Raw genomic sequence first — 19,460 nt, 5'->3', positions numbered from 1 at the left:
ATCTCAGGCAGGCGGCCTGGAAGGTGTCTGGCAATGACCCCGTGCACTGACTGCAGACCAGAGCAGGGGACAAGCTCGAGCTGGGTCCGGCCTGAGACCTTCCTGGAGGAGCAGTTTGTTGGGCTCCGGGGGTGCTGGTGCTGCTCCTGCACGGCCCGGCTTGGTCACTGCAGCCGAGCTCCGGCCATCACCGCCCTGCAGCAGCGGCCGTGCTTGGGGCCCTGAGCACTGACCTGCCCGCAAGGGCTCCATGAGTGCTGTGCAGGGGGTGAGAGGGCGGCTGGGGCCGGGGCCAGCCGGCACGTGTGGGGCCAATCTCGTCCCTGTGTGCCTGCCCTGGCGAGCCACGGCCGGTGTGGGGGCTGCAGGCTGGTCCCTGCCACCTTGCCCTAGGGCAGTGTCCCCTGTGCCCTGTGGTGTCCCCACACTAAGGGGCTTTGAACATGCCCGTGGGTGAGCCTGGGGAGGGGGACAGGGCCAGGAGCAGTGCAGGAAGCCCATTGTGTGTGGCTGGGCACAGCAGAGGCCCCAGGAAACTGTGGGGCACTGTGCAGCAGCGTGGCACAGAGCGGCCCTGGGCCCAGCAGGAGCACTGGTGGCCTGTGGCTGGAGGGGACCAGTCTCTGTGGCCACAGTGGCACTGGGTGGCTCTGGGGAGTGCGGCACAAAGCCCTCTGGCCATGTGAGCCCCCCTCAGACACACACACACACACACACATACACATACAGACACACACACACACACAGACACACAGACACACAGACACACACACAATTTCACTGCATCCATGGTTCAGCCTGTGTTCAACATGGCTGCAGGATGGGCGCTTTCATGGCCCAGTTTTAGAATCACCGCATGGTTTGTGTGGGAAGGGACCTTAACGCTCATCTGGCCCCAGCCCCCTGCCATGGGCACGCCGCCTCCCACCACACCGGGTGTCCCAAAGGCCCGTCCAGCCTGGCCTTGGGCTCTTCAGGGATGGGGCAGCCACAGCTTCTCTGGGCAGCCTGGTGCAGATCCTCACCACCACTGAGTGAACAATTCCTTCCTGGTATCTAACCTAAACCTACTCTCTTTTAATTTAAGGCCATTACGCCTTGTCTTACCACTGGACTTTGCAGCATTTGCAGTGTTGGAGGTGTTTCTACAAACCGCTGCACTGACATGCCCCCAGTGCCCTGCAGCGAAATGAGACCAGCGCCTGCTCTGGAGTTGGGGGGCAAAAACTCTTCACCCCCCATTTTCCCAAACCCCAGTCACCATCACTGGGGAGCTGCCTGCAAACCCTCTGTCTGAGCCATTGCCAAAATGGAGCCCAAAATGAGCTTCTCCTGCTCCTGGCCCTGCTGGCTGCCATGCCAGGCAGCGGCGCTCGCGATGCCACGTGCTGGAAAGTTTGTTCCGAGGAAGCCGAGCGTGCCGTGGCCACGGCTATTCCTGGCCGCCAGCTGGTGTTTGGCCAAAGTGGCCACTTGTTTTTGGCCAGGATGCAATTTTTAGCAAGATAAAGTGCTGCCCCTGAGCCCCGTGGCTGCGGTCAGCACATCTGGCCAGGGGGGAGCGCGGGCCCAGCTGTGGGGCTGGTGAAGTGCAGCTGCACGTACATGCGATGGCCAGCCCGCGGTGCCCTTCTAAAAATGCTGAAAAACATGGCAGAAACACTTAAAAAACAACACTTGGCCCAGGGAGGCTGCAGGGGGCTGGGGAAAGGCCGTCTGTCTGTGCGGGGATGGGGTGTGCTCAGAGCACGGTGGCTGCTGGCAGGGGCAGCGCTGTGTGGGGTGCAGGATCCAGCCCTGGGGTGCACACCATGTCCCCATCACCTCCCGTGAGTTCCCCTCCATGCCACAGCTCTGGCCCTGTCAGGCTGTCAAAGTGGGGAGAAAAATCAGCATTTGGCTTAAAAACTTCCCCAAACGGCTCAGTGAAACAATCACATTGCTCATGCCCGAGGGCCCGGGGCAGGGACGTGGTGGCTGGCGGAGCACATCGCCGCACACATCGCACACCCGCTGGGCCCGGCCCCACTCCTGCCTCCCCGCCGCCACCTCCCCAGCCCCAGCACCGTGCCTGCTCCCGATGTGTCCCAACAGCGAGCTACAAACCCGCTCATGGGAGTCTTAAACAGCGATGAAGCTCAACTCACGTTCATTTTTCAGACAAGCTGTTTTCAGGACATCAAGAGATGGCTTTGTTGGCGCACCTGCATCAGGAAACGCGGCTTTTTACAGTAAACGCCGGCAGAAAACAAGTGTTTGCTTCCTTTCCAGAACAGGTGCATAGCTCTGCTGGGAGTTTTACTTTATTAACACGCTAAACTTGAAATGACAAATATTTTTAAGCATCTCAGAGGTGTTTATTTTTGAGTTGGCTCAGCTTGTTTATGACCTGGACAAGCCTTGCAGTTTCTATTTGTTGCTATTTACCTCCGCGCGGGCTGAGTGCGTGGCTCCAGAAAAAAACATCCCAGTGGCAGGGCTGCTCGGGCTGCCCAGCTGTACAGCGGGCGGTTGCTGTTTTGCCACTGCCATGCAAATTTTCTCTTCTCTGTGAGCGGGCGATTTCGGTCAGGTGGTACTTGCAGCTGAGCCCGCCTGAAGCATTTATTAATTTCATTTAATTCACCTTTAATCATGGTGCAATGGAAGCTGCGCTCTCTGAGCTGCCTGCAGCCAGGGCTCTGCTGCAGGGGGAACATTCCTAATGTATTTTATTTCACACATTCTGGGAAATCTGCTCCGTATTTTGGGATTCTTGAGTCTGCCTCGTGCATTTCATGGCAGGTCGCAGTGTCGTGGACAAGCTCAGCCATGGTGCTGCCTGGAGGCAGGCAGGAATTACTGGAGTAATTCCGTCTGTCAGCAAGGATTCGGGGTGACCCAGTGGTGGAGTGGGAACAGGGGGCCCAGCATGGGCAGGGGGTGGGACACGGGGACAGGGCCATGGGCAGAGCAGCGCGCCCAGACCCGGGTGTGTGGGGTTGGCGGTGCCACATCCTGGGGGCCCTGTGCGCTCAGTGAGGCAGGGTGTGTGTGTGAGTGTGTGTGCATGTGTGTGTGTGCGTGTTTGTGTGTGCATGTGTGTGTGTGCATGTGCTGGGTCGCCCAGGCTGGGCACCCACCCTGGCACGGTGCTGCCATCCCCAAGCAGAAGCCAAGCTCGACCCAGCCCAGGCCAGCTCGGCCCAGCCCGAGGCGCGCGGCACGGCGCTCGCTTGGCGTGGCGCTCGCTCTGCTTCACACGTCAGCGCTTGCTGGAGACCGTTTCACTTCCTTTTTTCTGCCAGCTCGGGCCCCCCAGCGCAAGTTTTGATTGGAGACTGGGGAGTAAATTTAGCTCGGGGACGCCCCGACCCCACACAGCTGCACAGTGGGGCTGGTGGGGCCAGGGGCTCTCAGCACTGTGCGCCCCCGCAGCTGGAGACCCCCCGCAGCTGGAGACGCTGCCCCACACCTTCCTGGAAAAGCTGGGAGGGCCGGGCAGCCCCCAGGGCCTCACACTCACCCTGTACCCCAAGCCGAGCTGCCCCTCTGCCTGCTCCCACCGGCCAGCTGAGGCTATTCTGAGCGCCCGGCTCTTGCTTTCGAGTTTCAGCCCTGTTGCCTCCAGGAAACTCGGCTATTTGCGTGGCTCACAGCTGCCGAGACAGGGCCGGGGACGCCCCCGCCCTGCTGTGCCCCAGCCCCACTGCTGCTGCATGGCAGGAGCTGCTGCCACGTCGCCCCGACCCGCCGAGCTCCCACGAGCTGGCGGGGATGCCCAGGCTCACCGGCAGTGAGATTTGGGGTGATGGGTGGGAAATGAGAGCACGCCCCGGCTGGTTGGGGGCACAGATGTGGAGGGGATTTGGCCTTTTGGTAGAGAGAAACTACCCCCATTTATCAGCCCCCCCACCCGGAGCCCCCGCTGAGCCAGCACCACGACCCCCAGCCTGGGCGCGCAGCCCCCTGTGCGATCCGGACCCCGCGGGAGCACCAGCTGCCTCCGTCTGCAGCTAATTAAAGCCTTCCTGAAGCATGTCATTTACTAAATTAGGTCCCCCTCGATTTGAAATTAATGGCAAGCTGGGGAAAAAAAAGAAAAAGAAAAAAAAGGCGACTGTTTAAAATTTCACCAAAGGACACCGCAGATCGAGAGCGAGAGCTGCAGCTGGGTGCGGAGCCCCAGGGTTGTTTTCCATCAGCACGTTTGCTCGTTAGCAAGTCCCACCACAGCAGGGGGGTCAACCTGGGGGGGTCAGCCAGGGCGCTGCCGTGCCCCCACGGGTGGCACTGCCTCACCCCATGCCAAGGCCCTGTTTTGGGTGCAAAGCGGCCCTGTTGTGGGAGGCAGGGCAGCACGGCGCTGTGATGTATAATTCAGCACGCTTTCCTCAGTGGGCTGATGCTTACGGAAATGGTTTAGCAAAATCTTTTAATCAATAATTAGTGAGTTCCCCCCTCCAAAGTCTGAATTCCAAAGCCAGAGCCCAGCTCACAGCTGGGAGCCCCTGCACGGTATTTTCCAGCCAGAGCCTCAGGGCACCATTTGCCAGATCTGTCAGGAGCCTCCAGCTTCCCGAGAGGGGAAGGAAAAGAAAAGCCACCCTCCCTCAGCCCATCTTGGCACTTGTGCCACTGCAGCAGGGCAGCCTGCAGCAGTTTGCCCCTGGGGCTTGGCTTTGTGACCATGGGGGCAGCGATTTGGGCAGGGACATGGGGCTGGCGGGGACCTGCGTGGCCGGGAGCTGCTGCCCAAGAGAGCCCCGGTGCCACGGAGGGGCTGTCTGAGGCCCTTCCTTTCCTGGCATGTCTGGGGTTGCTGCTCCAGCAGGCGCTGACCCCTTGGAGGTTTGGCCAGGCAAGGAGCAGGGCAGTGGGCAGAAGCTTTGCCCCCTCGGATCTTGTAAGAGTTTGTATTTGGCAGGGTATTTGTACTGTAGTTTTGGCTTAATCTCCTGAGGAATCCTCGCGTAGGAGCTCTTCACCCCCTCGGCGGGTCCCAGCTCTCAGCTCAGGGACACAGCGACTGCAGGCCACAAGTCCGGCACATGCTGGGGGAGAACTGCCGGCCCCTGGGGAAATCCCAACAAAGAGGCACGGGGCACAAAGCAGGATTTCACCTTCCACTGACAAAACTCAATTGCTGGAGGAAGAAAATGAAATTCAGACCGATCCCATCCATCAAACACTGTCCTCAGTGCCATGAGTGCACATCAATGCAATTCTCCAAACTGGAGAAAAGTTCCCCACATCACTGAAATGTCACAACTGCACAGTGAAGAAAACAGCCAGACTTGGCTTCAGTTCTGCACCAAGTGCAGGTGTCTGTGTCCCTCCTCCAGCATCGGTTTAAGGCCATACAAAAATCTCTGTCCTGAGAGCGTGGCCGGCCCCTGCTCCTGCACCCACCACCAGCTGGATGGAGACGTGGGGTGGGCAGAGGGCAGGGTGGTGGGACAGATGGAGGTGTTGGTGTGGGTGGGTGAGTGGACGGAGGTGTTGGTGTAGATGGGATAGAGGGACAAACGGATGAATGTGTGGAGGTGTTGTGGTGGACGTGATAGATGGAGGTGTTTGCATGGACTGGAGATGGAGTGTAAATGGGGTGGAGATGTTGGTGTAAATGGGGTGCATGGGCAGATGTGCTGAGGTGGGCCGGATGGATGGAGACATTGAGGCAAACAAGACAGACTTGGTGGGAGCACGCAGGGCCGACAGCCACACAGATCTTTCTGCTTGCTGGCTGCAAGGGTGTCTGCCCAGAGCTGCCCTGTGGGGGCCACAGGAAAACCTCCCTGAGGCCGTGATGGGGATGGGACACACACAGGGGCACACGGTGTGGGGACCAGGCTGCTGCAGGCATGAGGCACGGGGACAGCGTAACGTGTGAGCGGCCACTCCGGCAGCTCTACCCACGGGACACCGGGGTGACTGAGCACACAGGGACGGAGCCAGCACTGGCCATGTCCCCAGCACACGCAGCAAGGGCAGCAAGTCCCTGTGAGGGACCCGGCACCCAGATGCCAGTGAGTGAGGGACAAGGCCATGGCCAAGCGCTCAGTGCCAGCACGGTGCTTAGACTGCCCCAAACTGCCTCAGAGTGCCCTGCCTTTGGTGTAGGAGGTGTCAGGGGGGTGCATCAGTGTTCCCAGTGCTCAGCCAGGAACCCCAAGCACTCCCAGCACTCCCAGTGTGTGCCTTCCCCCCCAACCCTTCCCCACACCAGGGCTGACCCCGCTCCACGCGGGGCGGTTGGTGCGCACAAGGACACAGAGACACGGATGCAGAGCCAGCGCTAGTTCAGTGTTGGTGTTTATTTGTGTGACACCCGGCGGAGGGGGACAGGAGCAGGGGACAGGCATGGGGGGGTGGCGGGGGCATGAAGAGGGACATCCGGGTGAGGAGAGGGGGCTGCTGTCACCAGCAGTGGCCAAGAGGGATGGGAAGAGTGAGGAGCCACTGTCTTCATGGCTGTGCCCCGTCGGGGTTACTAGCACTCGGATTTGTTCAGGGTCTTCTCGATGGGAGTGCCGTCGTGCGTGACCTGGCAGACGATGGAGTTGGCGCCCTTCCACTCTGAAGCACTCAGCGTCAGGTAGCTGCTGGCCATGTACTTGCTGTTGTTCTGCCTCTGGGGCGCAGAGGTCTCCACGCCACTGCTGCGGGTGGAACCGTCGACTTTCCAGGTCACCGTCACCGGGCTGGGGTAGAAGTCGCTCATCAGGCACACCAGGGTGGCCTTGTTCTGAGAGCTGATCTCCTCATTGGATGGCGGGAAGACGTGGACAGTGGGAGACACCTTGGGCTGGCCTGCAAGAGAGGGGGAGAAGGCCGTGAGACCCCGCCACAGCAGCCCCGCTGCGCGTCACTGACAGCCCCAGTGGAGGCAGAGACAGGGCACACACATCCACCTGTGTGTGTGTGTGTAAGGCTGTATGTGTAAAACACACACACATCCATAAACCCTCGTGTTACATATATACACTCTATGTGTATATATATACAGACATATATTATAGATGTGTTCAGATAAAACACATTAAAGATATATTATCCATAGATACACACATATAGTACATATATAGATATATTAATATATAAATATATATTAATATAATATATATAAATTATGCAATATACATCATATATACATGTATATATTATATATTATGTACATGATTATGATAAATGTATATTATATATATATTAATGTATATAAGCATTATCTTTTATATATATGTGTGTATATATATTCATATATATGTATATATACATATATATGTATACACATATATATATGTATATACATATATATACACACATATATTTATATATACATATATGAGTTTATAAATATATGTATGTTTATACATATATATATACACACAAACACAATTTCAACCATGTATATTTTGTTGAATCTGATTCAGTTTTAGAACTCTGGTTAGTTGCCATAATGCCACTTCTTTCCTGTTGTGTGGCTATTTTTTTAATTTTAATTAAAATTTTAAAGACGAAGCAGCCAATTTTCTGGCCAGCTCCGCTTTAAGGAATGTTCAGACTCATTTCAGAAATAAGTACAATTAAAAATCACCATGGAAAAGGCTGGTAAAGGATATTTGTACTTTCTGAGATGGCTATCTCATGAAATGTACAATAGCCACATCTCATCTGTATCTATATCTAAATCTATATCTTTATCTACACGAGAAACCTCCAATTAATTTTTTTTTCTGCTGATGAAACTGGTAAACTACACTTTTCTTGGACTTATGCTGAGTGATTTGTGTCAGATTTTTTTTTTTTTTGCGAATTTCTTCTAAAAATTACAAACACAGAAGCAATAAAGTTATTCCTGTCTGCTTTTTAGCAAAATAACAATTTTTTTGACAGCACTTACCTGAACAGCACGCTCAATACCTCTGAAAAATTGAATTTCAGCTTCCAAGGACAAGTCATTTCAGTGTCACCCGGACTCACCAACAGCACCGGGGCCACTTCAAGGTCCCCGGCAAGAAGGGACCGGGGACAAAGAACTTCAGGACTTAGTCTAAGTCCTCTTAGTCTAAGTACTTAGTCCTGAGGACTAAGTCCTTAGTCCTAAGTCTTAGTCCTTAGTCCTAAATCCTAAGGACTAAGTACTTAGTCCTGAGGACTAAGTCCTGAAGACTAAGTCCTTAGGACAAGAGGAAAGGTCTAACAATAAAGATTAAACTGATTTCTTGACAAAGACAAAAATTGACTTTCTTATCAACCTAAGTCTGATTTTCTGAAATTTTCTGATTTTTTGAAAAGTTCTGTCTCTGGCAGAGACAGAACTCAGGCACATTTTCTGGCCAAATTTTAAGATCTTTCAATTGTCAAAATAACCCCAAGTCCTCCGTGGTGCACACCAGAGTCCACCGGGACAAGACACAGCCCGCGACAGCGCACTGAGAGCCCGTCCCTGCGCTGGCGACAGACCCCAGCCCACCGCCAAGTCCGAGAAAAACCCCCAAATCACCCAAAATCGACAAAATGTCACAATTTCATGGCAGGCCATGAAAGACCGAGGCGAGGTCAGCGACTTACCCAGGACGGTCAACGTGGTCCCGGCCCCAAATACACCTCACAGTGATACAGGGCCATGCAAAAACCTCCCACGCCATGGCAGGGGCTGTCCTGGGTCCCATGGAGATGTTAGGATGGAGGTGGTGGGATGGAGGTGTCCTGATGGATGCAGCAGGATGGAAAGTGGTGGGATGGAGGTTCCTCAATGGAAACAATGGGATGGAGGTGACAGGATGGACACGATGGGACGGCAGTGATGGAATGAAGGTTCCTCATGTCCCCAGCTGTTGTCACACTGCCCCCGTGGTGGTGCTGGAGCCCAGCCGCTGGTGCTGCTTGGGGCCAGGACAGGAGATGTGTCCCCGTGTCCCCTCTGGGGCTGCTCCCTTGCCCCCACTGCAGCAGGGTCCTGCAGCAGCCATGCTCAGTGCTCCTGTGTTTGCTGCAGGAGATGGAACCGGCCCCCGTGGAGCAAGCCCCAGCACCCAAGAGGGCTCCTGCTCCACTCCCTGGCTCTGCCAGAGCATCCCTGCTGCCAGAGCATTCCTGCAGGGAGGGCTCCTGGCCCCCTGAACACAGGGACAGACCCCGGACAGAGCGCTGCAGTGTGGGGGAATCTCCTCGCATAAGAAAAGGAAACATTCACCAACCCAGCGAGCTCAGGACATGGCAGTGAGCAGTTCAGCTCCGAGCTGATCAGGGCCATAGCTCATGGCGGTGGCATGGTCATATTTGACCAAGGAGGAAGGACTCAGAGACACATTTGCAGGGGCAGCACTGGCCCAGTGTTTATTTGGATGATGCCCAGGGCAGGACTCCCAGTCACCAGCACCCCACTGGCCAAGGCATTCCTGTCCTTGGCCAGCCAGACCAGCCAGTCTTCTCAGACCCAAAGCCTTCCACTTCAGCCCCCTGTATATTCCCTCATCAAATCATAGTGCACACCTGGAGCTTTCTTTAGGAGAAAGAGCTCTGTTTCATAACTCTAAATAACCATACTGCCCAGCAAACAGATCTTTATAATATATCTTTACCAAGGAGCTCCTGCACTCAGACAAGTTGAACAAGACCCAAATAATGCAGCCCAGGCTGTGACCAGCAGGGACTCTGCAGATTTCAAAGGACCAAAAGAGTTGTGCAAGCAGCACAGAGCAGGCAGCCTGTGCAACCTTCCTGCCCATCAGGGAAAGGTACATGAGCACGTTTCAGTGTGGCTCGACAGACTGCTGATATGCTACCACAACCAAATAGACAAGCTGGAGGACAAAAACAAAACCAACAGAAAACAAATGAAAAAAAGCCCAGGAAGAACCTGGGCACTCACCCTCTGCTGGGAACGACTGTCGGTGAACACGGAGCGACTTATGGAGGGCGATCAGCTGGGTCCCACCACCAAGGAAGCACCCGCAGCAGTGCACGGCTGCGCAGATGCAGCCCAAGCGGGAGCCCAGCCCTGTGTGCGGCCAAGCCCAGCCGCTTGCTACGTGTCACGGAGTGGGGACGGTATTTGTGCATCCTCCCCATCTCTCCCAGGGGATATCCAGCAGCTGTGCCACCATTGGCCAAGGTCTTGGCTGAAGTCATGCGTCAGACCCCTCGCTCAGATACCTCCCAAATATTGATTGCTTGTTGGCCACTTTTAGTGCAGCCCCCCCAGTCCTGGCCAGCCTGCCTTTGGTGGCTGTACACCATCCCTCCCACCCCATCTATTACTGTGGTGGGGTGGGAGGTCACTGGGCCCAGCTTTACCCCACTGGAGCACCACTGCCCTGTCCCAGCTGCTGGCATCATTCCATAGAGGAAAAGAAAATGTGCAGGGGATGTGGATGCCCAGCCAGAGCAGCTGGAATGAAGGCACTGACTTAAAATGAACTCAAAAATATTCAAATGCTGTGGTTTGTGCAAGTGGTTATAGAAAGAGACATAGCTGGTGAATCTCCTGAGTCAGTAGAAAACAAATGATACATCGAGGACTTTGTGGTTGGAAATACTTTCTGTTTCAGAGGTTTCTTTTGCCTCTGTGAAAGCTTAGGCACTGGTGCAAATGACAAAAAGTCATCAAAACTATTTACAAAACATTTAGTTGAAGCTGAAACCACCTGTATTGGATGAGTAGTTTCTAAGTATTTCTGATGGGTCAATGGGTTCCATTTTACTGGACAGCAATGAAGGACAACAAAATGCATCTTGCAAGTCCATCTCTCCTTCTCAGTGGGCTGTGTGGGGGGCAGCAGGCACTCTCCTGACATGCCATCCCAGGGGAGGTGGTCCTGGCACAGGACCTCAGCAGGGGCACAGACAGGCAAAGGGGTGCAGGCACTGCTGCACGCAGGGAAGGCTGCGGTTGGTGGCTGTAGCTGGGCAGGGGGGCAGCCATCAGGGCCCGGGGAGCAGCCTGGGAGCACCGGGGAACCTGGGGGAAGTTTGGGGCAGGGACGGGGCTGCTGGGGTCATCCAGCCCCTGAGGGATGGGCACAGCCCTGGGGCTCTGTGGGAGGGCAGGGCACAGAGACCAGGCACAGCCACTTGCAGCACTGGGCCCCAAGGGCAGTGCTGAGTCAGGGACCTGTGCCATCTGAGGGGACAGCAGGGAGCCAGCTGCTCCTGTAGTGGTAGGAGGTTTTTGTATCACTTCCCCATTGCTTTGTGTCACTGTGTCAATTTAAAATCATTACTGTAGTCACCACAGTAATAGACAGCCTCGTCCTCGGCTTGGACACCAGTGATGGTTAACGTGGATGTGGAGCCAGATGTGGAACCAGAGAATCGTGAAGGGATGCCCGAGGGTCTCTTGGTATTGTCATAGATCACGGTGACAGGGCCAGTGCCAGGGGTCTTCTGCTGGAACCAGCCGTAGTAGCTGCCACCCCCGGAGCAGGTGATCTGCACGGTGTCTCCCGGATTCACCGACTTCGAGGCCGGCTGAGTAATCGCTGCCTGGACCAGGGAACCTGGAGAGGGAGAGGAGAGAGGGGAGAAAACGGGGTCAGCGAGTGCCCCACACACACAACCCTCAGCACGCAGCAGCCCAAAGGGCCTGGCCGGGCGCAGCGAGTGTGTCCAGGGCACCTGAGGTGTGGGCGAGCACCGCGAGGAGGAGAGGGGCCCAGGCCATGGCGAGATCCCACCAGCTGCGTGTCCCCACGCCGACGGGGCTGTGCCGTGGACCCCGACTCCCTCTTAAACCCCCGCCCGGCCGCAGCACGGCCCCTCCATGCAAATGCGGCCCCGCGCTCTCGGCCACGTCCCGCTCCTCGCTCCCCTCCTCCCCGCCCGGCCCCTCCACCGCAGGCACAGGGGGGTTGTCCCCGGCCTCGTGCTGGGGACACGTGGCAGCACCCAGGCCCAGAAGTGGAGCACATGGAGCCCCCGCCCCAGCTCCTGTGGCTACGAGGCCAAACAGCCGGGGAGAGCTGGAATGGAGGGGCTAAGGGGACCACACGGCGAGGAGACGGTGCCCGTGCTGGGCTGGAAGGACTAATCCTTGCCAGAGAACTGCCATGGGGAGCATCCACAGGGTCTGATGGCACCAAACTGGGCTCTGCCATGGGGAAAGCCTGTCCCAGGGGTCTGGGAAAGGGCCGCAGCAGAGCCCCTGCTTGCTTGCTTCCTAGCTCCTCATCTGGTTGTTATCTGTCACCCCAGAGCCCCGGGCAGCTTGACATGCAGAAGGCAAGGGCAGCAGCACGTGGGGCAGGGAGTGGGGCTGTTAGCAAAGTGCAGATCTCCCCCAGGGCTGCAGGGTGCTTGGTGCTGCTCTGCCCATCCCTCCCACAGTGTACCAAGGTCCTGGGAACAGGGCTGGGGACAGGACTGCACTTGTGCCTCTCTAACTTCTGCCACAGATCCCTTATCCCTCTGCCCCAGCAGGCTCACAGGAATGCAGCAAATGTCCCTACACAGGACATTCAGGAACTGGTGATGTGCAGGAGCCCTCAGCCTCAGATCCAGAGGTAGTGCTGGGGTTAGGGAGCAGGATGAGGACAGGAGCAGGGTCCTGGGCAGTCCTTTTGGCCCTGGGGACGTGGCTGGGGCAGGGACCAGAGCCAGGGGCTGCCCAGGTCCCCCAGGGGCAGGCTGGAGATCCTGCACAGACCCAGCATGAGCCCAAAGCTGTGGCACTGGGCAAACACAGCCAGTGCTGCAGCAGCTCAGGGGTCTGTCCTTGTGGGGCATGATGGAGCACAAAACAGCCAGCCCTGAGCTGCCCCTACAACCTCGTACAGTGGCCACACAAAACATCCCCTGTCATGGTCTGAACGTGAAGCTTTGACCTGACTCTTTAGTGATCAACACACTGTGGTCTCTTGGTGCTTTCTGCAGGCTGAGTCCCTGCAGTGATGCCCCAGGGCAGTGGCTGTAGCCAGGCAGGGAGGCAGCCATCAGGGCCCCGGGAGCAGCCTGGGAGCACCGGGGTACCTGGGCCCTGCAGTTTGGGGCAGGGATGTGTCTGCTGGGGCCATCCCATCCCTGAGGTATGGGTGCAACCTTGGGGTTCTGCAGGAGGGCAGAGCAGAGAGACCAGGTATAACCACTTGCAGCACAGAGCTGCAAGGGCAGCAATGAGACGGGGACCTGCACCACCATCTGAGGGGACGGCAGGGAGCCAGCTGCTCCAGCAATGGCAGGAGGTTTTTGTATCACTTCCCCATTGCGCTGTGTCACTGTGACAATTTAGTACTGCCATCCCAGCTAGCACAGTAATAGACAGCCTCGTCCTCGGCTTGGACCCCGGTGATGCTTAATGTGTTTGTGGAGCCAGACAAGGAACCAGAGAATCTTGAAGGGATGGCCGAGGGTCTCTTGTCGTTGCTATAGATCACGGTGACAGGGCCAGTGCCAGGGGTCTCTGCTGGTACCAGCCATACCAATATTTGCCATTACTATCAGCGCTACCCCCAGAGCAGGTGATCTCCACATTGCCTCCCGGATTCACCGACTTTGAGGCTGGCTGAGTAATTGCTGCCTGGACCAGGGAACCTGGAGGGAGAGAAGAGAGGGAAGAACGGAGTCATAGCGTGCCCCCCATGCACAGCCCTCAGCGAGCAGCAGAGGGACGAGGCCAGTGCCCCGATGCCCAAAGGGCCCTGCTAGGCGCAGCGAGTTTGTCCAGGGCACCTGAGGTGTGGGCGAGCACCGCGAGGAGGAGAGGGGCCCAGGCCATGGCGAGATCCCACCAGCTGCGCGTCCCCACACCGACGGGGCTGTGCCGCGGACCCCGACTCCCTCTTAAACCCCCGCCCGGCCGCAGCACGGCCCCTCCATGCAAATGCGGCCCCGCGCTCTCGGCCAGGTCCCGCGCCTTGCTCCCCTCCTCCCCGCCCGGCCCCTCCACCGCAGGCACAGGGGGGTTGTCCCCGGCCTCGTGCTGGGGACACGTGGCAGCACCCAGGCGCAAAGCGCTCGCACGCAGCCCCTTGCCTCAGACGGGGCCCTGCACTCACGGAACGAAGCAGCCAGGGAGAGCAGGGACACGGGCTGGCGGGTACTACAGGTACTATGGGTACTACGGGTACTACGGGTACTACGGGTACTATGGGTACTACGCAGCGCTCACAGCTCCCACAGCACCGCTGTGAGGTGCAGACACCTCTGGCCTCAGCACCCCATTGCCCCATCTTCCCCTCACACAGCTTTACATGTCCGTGGCCGCTGCTGCTTGTCCCCAACACAGCCGGTGCCTGCCCAGGCACACAGGGGCTGAGCAGGTGGCAGCGGCTCAACAGAAGAGGCCCCAGGGCCTGGCAGGACCCCCAGCACACCGGGGCCAGCAAAGTGCCTTGGGTTAAGGAGGCCCCCAGCGGCCGCGGCTGCGTTAGCAGGAGCCCCGAGGATGGCGAAGGGCTCAGAGCGCCGCTCGCACGGGGACGGCTGGCGTTTGTCAGCCCCGAGAGCAAGAGGCCAGCAGGTGTCTTAGCTGAGGGACCGCTCCTGCAGGGGCACCAAGGAAATGGAGCCAGGCGCTTCCCGGAGGCAACAGGCACTGGCACGAGAGGCAATGGGCACAGGCTGACGAATCACAGAATCACCGCATGGTTTGGGTGGGAAGGGACCTTACCGCCCACCTTCCCCAGCCCCCTGCCATGGGCATGCCGCCTCCCACCACACCGGGTGTCCCAAAGCCCGTCCAACCTGGCCTTGGGCTCTTCAGGGATGGGGCAGCCACAGCTTCTCTGGGCAGCCTGGTGCAGAGCCTCACCGCCACTGAGTGAACAATTCCTTCCTGGTATCTACTCTAAATCTGCCTGCTATCAGTTTAACATCTTCACTTCTTGTCCTATCAATATGTGCCTCTTCCTGGCAGCCAGGAAGGCCTACCCTATCCTGGGATGCCATAAGCACAGCATCTCCAGTCGGTCGAGGGAGGTGATTCTCCTGCTCCACTCTGCGCTGGTGCGGCCTCACCTCTGGTACTGCTTGCAGTTCTGGGCACCACAGTACAAGAAGGACATGAAACTGTTGGAGAGTGTCCAGAGGAGGGTGACGAAGATGGTGAAGGGCCTAGAGGGGAAGACGTATGAGGAGCGGATGAGGGTGCTGGGCCTGTTCAGCCTGCAGAAGAGGAGGCTGGGGGGGGAACTCATCGCAGTCTACAACTTACTTTGAGGGGGAGTGCAGAGGCAGGTGACCTATTCTCTGTAAACACCAGTGATAGGACCTGCTGTAATGGTGTTAAGCTGAGGCAGGGGACATTTAGGCTGGACATCAGGAAGAGGTTCTTCACCAAGAGGGTGGTTGCACACTGCAGCAGGCTCCCCAGGGACGTAGTCACTGCACCAAGCCTGTCTGAATTTCAAAAGTGTTTGGGCTGTGAGCTTAATGACATGGTCTAAACTTTTGGGTAGACCTGTTAGGTGCTAGGAGTTGGACTTGATGATCCTGACGGGTCCCTTCCAACTCGGGATATTCTATGATTCTGTGAAATCACTCTCACCTCAGACCTCGAGCTCTTTGTGTTTTAACTTGTCCCCCTTCCTCTTTGAAGGGGCGGGGGGCTGAGACAGCGGTTGTGGTGGGGCTCGGCTGCCCGCTCGAGTAAAACCACCACAGTGCCGAGCCTCCATCTTGGAGGCCTTCACACCAAGACGGGACAGGCCCTGGCAGGCGGCAGCAGCCGGCCCAGCGTGGAGCAGGGTGGGAGGAGACGATCTCCAGCTCAGCGCCAGCCCCAGCCGTCTGGGGCTTTCCCCAGCCCCAGCACCTGCGCTTCCCCCTTACTCTGCTGCTCCTCTGCCCTGGCTCCTGCAGGCAGCACAGAGGGCTTGTGCAGGAACGGGGCACGTGCCACACAGCAGGCCCAGCTCACGGGGGCATTTCCTGGCCCTAGACCAGGCCCAAGCTGCAGCAGCAGGCACCCGAGGGGCCCTGGTACCACGGCAGCTTGGCCTCTCACTTCCCCATTGCTGGGACTCGCCGTGCCCAGCGCTGCCATCCCAGGCACCACAGAAATAGACGGCCTCGTCCTCGGCTTGGACCCCAGTGATGGTTAACGTGTTCGTAGTGCCAGATGTGGAACCAGAGAACCATGAATTGCTTCCAGGGGTTTCTTGTTGTTGTGGTAGATCACGGTGACAAGGCCAGTGCCTGTGTCTTTTGCTGGTACCACCTGTAGCTGATGCTACTCGAGGTAGCTGGGTCCATCAGCATGGGGCAGGGATGGGTCTGCTGGGGCCATCCCGTCCCTGAGGGATAGGCACAGCCTTGGGACTCTTTTGGAGGGTAGAGCAGGGACAGCAGGCACGGCCACCGGCAGCATTGGGCCCCAAGGGCAGTGCTGAGTCAGGGACCTGCACCACCATCTGAGGAGACAGCAGGGAGCCAGCTGCTCCTGTGATGGTAGAAGGTTTTTGTATCACTTCCCCATCTCTCTGTGTCACTGTGTGAATTTAAAACCATCACTACTGTAGTAGCCTCCACAATAATAGACGGCCTCATCCTCAGCTTGGACCCCTGTGATGGTTAACGTGGACACGGAGCCAGATGTGGAAGCAGAGATTCGTGAGGGGATGCCCGAGGGTCTCTTGTCATTGCTATAGATCACGGTGACAGGGCCAGTGCCAGGGGTCTTCTGCTGGAACCAGCCGTAGTTACTGCTACCGGAGCAGGTGATCTGCACGGTGTCACCTGGATTCACCGTCTTCGAGGCCGGCTGAGTCAGAGCTGCCTGGACCAGGGAACCTGGAGAGGGAGAGGAGAGAGCGGAGAAAATGGGGCTCAGTGAGTGCTCCACACACACAGCCCTCAGCATGCAGCAGTGGAACGAGGGCAGGGCCCCATTGCCCAAAGCGCCCGGCCGGGTGCAGCGAGTGTGTCCAGGGCACCTGAGGTGTGGGCGAGCACCGCGAGGAGGAGAGGGGCCCAGGCCATGGCGAGATCCCACCAGCTGCGCGTCCCCACGCCGACGGGGCTGTGCCGCGGACCCCGACTCCCTCTTAAACCCCCGCCCGGCCGCAGCACGGCCCCTCCATGCAAATGCGGCCCCGCGCTCTCGGCCACGTCCCGCGCCTCGCTCCCCTCCTCCCCGCCCGGCCCCTCCACCGCAGGCACAGGGGGGTTGTCCCCGGCCTTGTGCTGGGGACACGTGGCAGCACCCAGGCGCAAAGCGCTCGCACGCAGCCCCTTGCCTCAGACGGGGCCCTGCACTCACGGAACCAAGCAGCCAGGGAGAGCAGGGACACAGGGGCTGGCGGGTACTACAGGTACTATGGGTACTACGGGTACTATGGGTACTACGGGTACTACGCAGCGCTCACAGCTCCCACAGCACCGCTGTGAGGTGCAGACACCTCCGGCCTCAGCACCGCATTGCCCCATCTTCCCCTCACACAGCTTTACACGTCCGTGGCCGCTGCTGCTTGTCCCCAACACAGCCGGTGCCTGCCCAGGCACACAGGGGCTGAGCAGGTGGCAGCGGCTCAACAGAAGAGGCCCCAGGGCCTGGCAGGACCCCCAGCACACCGGGGCCAGCAAAGTGCCTTGGGTTAAGGAGGCCCCCAGCGGCCGCGGCTGCGTTAGCAGGAGCCCCGAGGATGGCGAAGGGCTCAGAGCGCCGCTCGCACGGGGACGGCTGGCGTTTGTCAGCCCCGAGAGCAAGAGGCCAGCAGGTGTCTTAGCTGAGGGACCGCTCCTGCAGGGGCACCAAGGAAATGGAGCCAGGCGCTTCCCGGAGGCAACAGGCACTGGCACGAGAGGCAATGGGCATGGGTTGAAGAACGGGAAATCACAGAATCACCGCATGGTTTGTGTGGGAAGGGACCTTACCGCCCACCTTCCCCAGCCCCCTGCCATGGGCATGCCGCCTCCCACCACACTGGGTGTCCCAAAGGCCCGTCCAGCCTGGCCTTGGGCTCTTCAGGGATGGGGCAGCCACAGCTTCTCTGGGCAGCCTGGTGCAGAGCCTCACCGCCACTGAGGGAACAATTCCTTCCTGGTATCTACCCTAAATCTGCCTGCTATCATTTTAACACCATCACCCCTTGTCCTATCACTACGTGCCCCTCTAAAATATCTGTCTCCTTGTTTCCTATAAGTCACACTGAAATGCTGAAATGCCGCAACAAGGCCTCCTCAGAGCTTTCTCTTCTCCAAGCTAAACAAGCCCAGCTCCCTCAGCCTTTCTTTGCAGGAGAGGTGCTCCAGCCCGCCGATCGTTTTGGTCAAAATCTGTTCAGTGGAGCAAAAAGCCTTTTTGCAGCGAGGCCCGTGAAACGCATGCAATGCCTGTCCCGGAGAGCCTCCTGTGTTGGGTCTGTCTGGGCTGGAGTCACCTTTCCCTGCAGCAGCCCACACAGTGCTGTGCTCTGCACTCGTAGCGGAAACGGCACTGGTATCACTCCAGTGTGGTGCCTCTTGCTGCGTAGTGCTGGCACAGCATCAGGACTCCCTCCAAGCCCCCTAGAGCCAGCAGGCTTGGGGTGGGCAAGGGATGGGGAGGGGACATCGCCAGGGCAGCTGACCTAACCCAACAAAGGGATGTCCCATAGCTCCTGATGTCTCACTCAGCAATAAACAGGGGGCTCTGGCAGGGAGGGGGCTGTCCTCCGGAACAACCGCTACGCGTTTTGAGGCCCTGCTTCCCAGGACGTGGCTGAATATTGCTTGTTGAGGGGAAGTAGGGGATAATATTTTTCCTTTCTCTCTGTGCTTCCGCGCGGCCTTGTTGATTCTTTTGTTTCTTTTACTACACATTCGCTTTCTCTTTAATTAAACAATTCTCATTTCAACCTCAAACTCCTTGTCTTGTATTTTCTCCCCCTTCCTCTTGAAGGAGCGGCGGGCTGAGACAGCGGTTGTGGTGGGGCTCGACTGCCCGCTCGAGTAAAACCACCACAGTGCCGAGCCTCCATCTTGGAGGCCTTCACACCAAGATGGGACAGGCCCTGGGCAGGCGGCAGCAGCCGGCCCAGCGTGGAGCAGGGTGGGAGGAGATGATCTCCAGCTCAGCGCCAGCCCCAGCCGTCTGGGGCTTTCCCCAGCCCCAGCACCTGCGCTTCCCCCTTACTCTGCTGCTCCTCTGCCCTGGCTCCTGCAGGCAGCACAGAGGGCTTGTGCAGGAACGCAGCACGTGCCACACAGCAGGCCCAGCTCACGGGGGCATTTCCTGGCCCTAGACCAGGCCCAAGCTGCAGTAGCAGGCACCCGAGGGGCCCTGGTACCACAGCAGCTTGGCCTCTCACTTCCCCATTGCTGGGACTCGCCGTGCCCAGCACTGCCATCCCAGGCACCACAGAAATAGACGGCCTCGTCCTTGGCTTGGACCCCAGTGATAGTTAACGTGTTCGTAGTGCCAGATGTGGAACCAGAGAACCATGAAGGGCTTCCAGGGGTCTCTTGTTGTGGTGGTAGATCACGGTGACAAGGCCAGTGCCTGTGTCTTTTGCTGGAACCACCTGTAGCTGATGCTACTCCCAGTAGCTGGGTCCATCAGC

At 57.9% G+C, this 19,460-nt stretch overlaps 1 gene segment (V, D, J or C); it reads right to left on the bottom strand.

The window, feature by feature from the left end:
- Positions 1-6,264: 6,264 nt before the first annotated feature.
- LOC137841396 (immunoglobulin lambda-1 light chain-like) overlaps positions 6,265-19,460 on the bottom strand; it is a 36,362-nt gene continuing 23,166 nt past the window's right edge. The window contains 2 exon segments of the C gene segment in view: positions 6,265-6,792; positions 8,554-8,589. Of these exon segments, the coding sequence occupies positions 6,473-6,792; positions 8,554-8,589 (356 nt within the window).

This window comes from Anas acuta, chromosome 17 (genome assembly GCF_963932015.1).
Source record: "Anas acuta chromosome 17, bAnaAcu1.1, whole genome shotgun sequence".
NCBI lineage: Eukaryota > Metazoa > Chordata > Aves > Anseriformes > Anatidae > Anas > Anas acuta.
The sequence above is the reverse complement of the archived record's forward strand: the minus strand, read 5'-3'. Positions and strand labels throughout refer to the sequence as shown.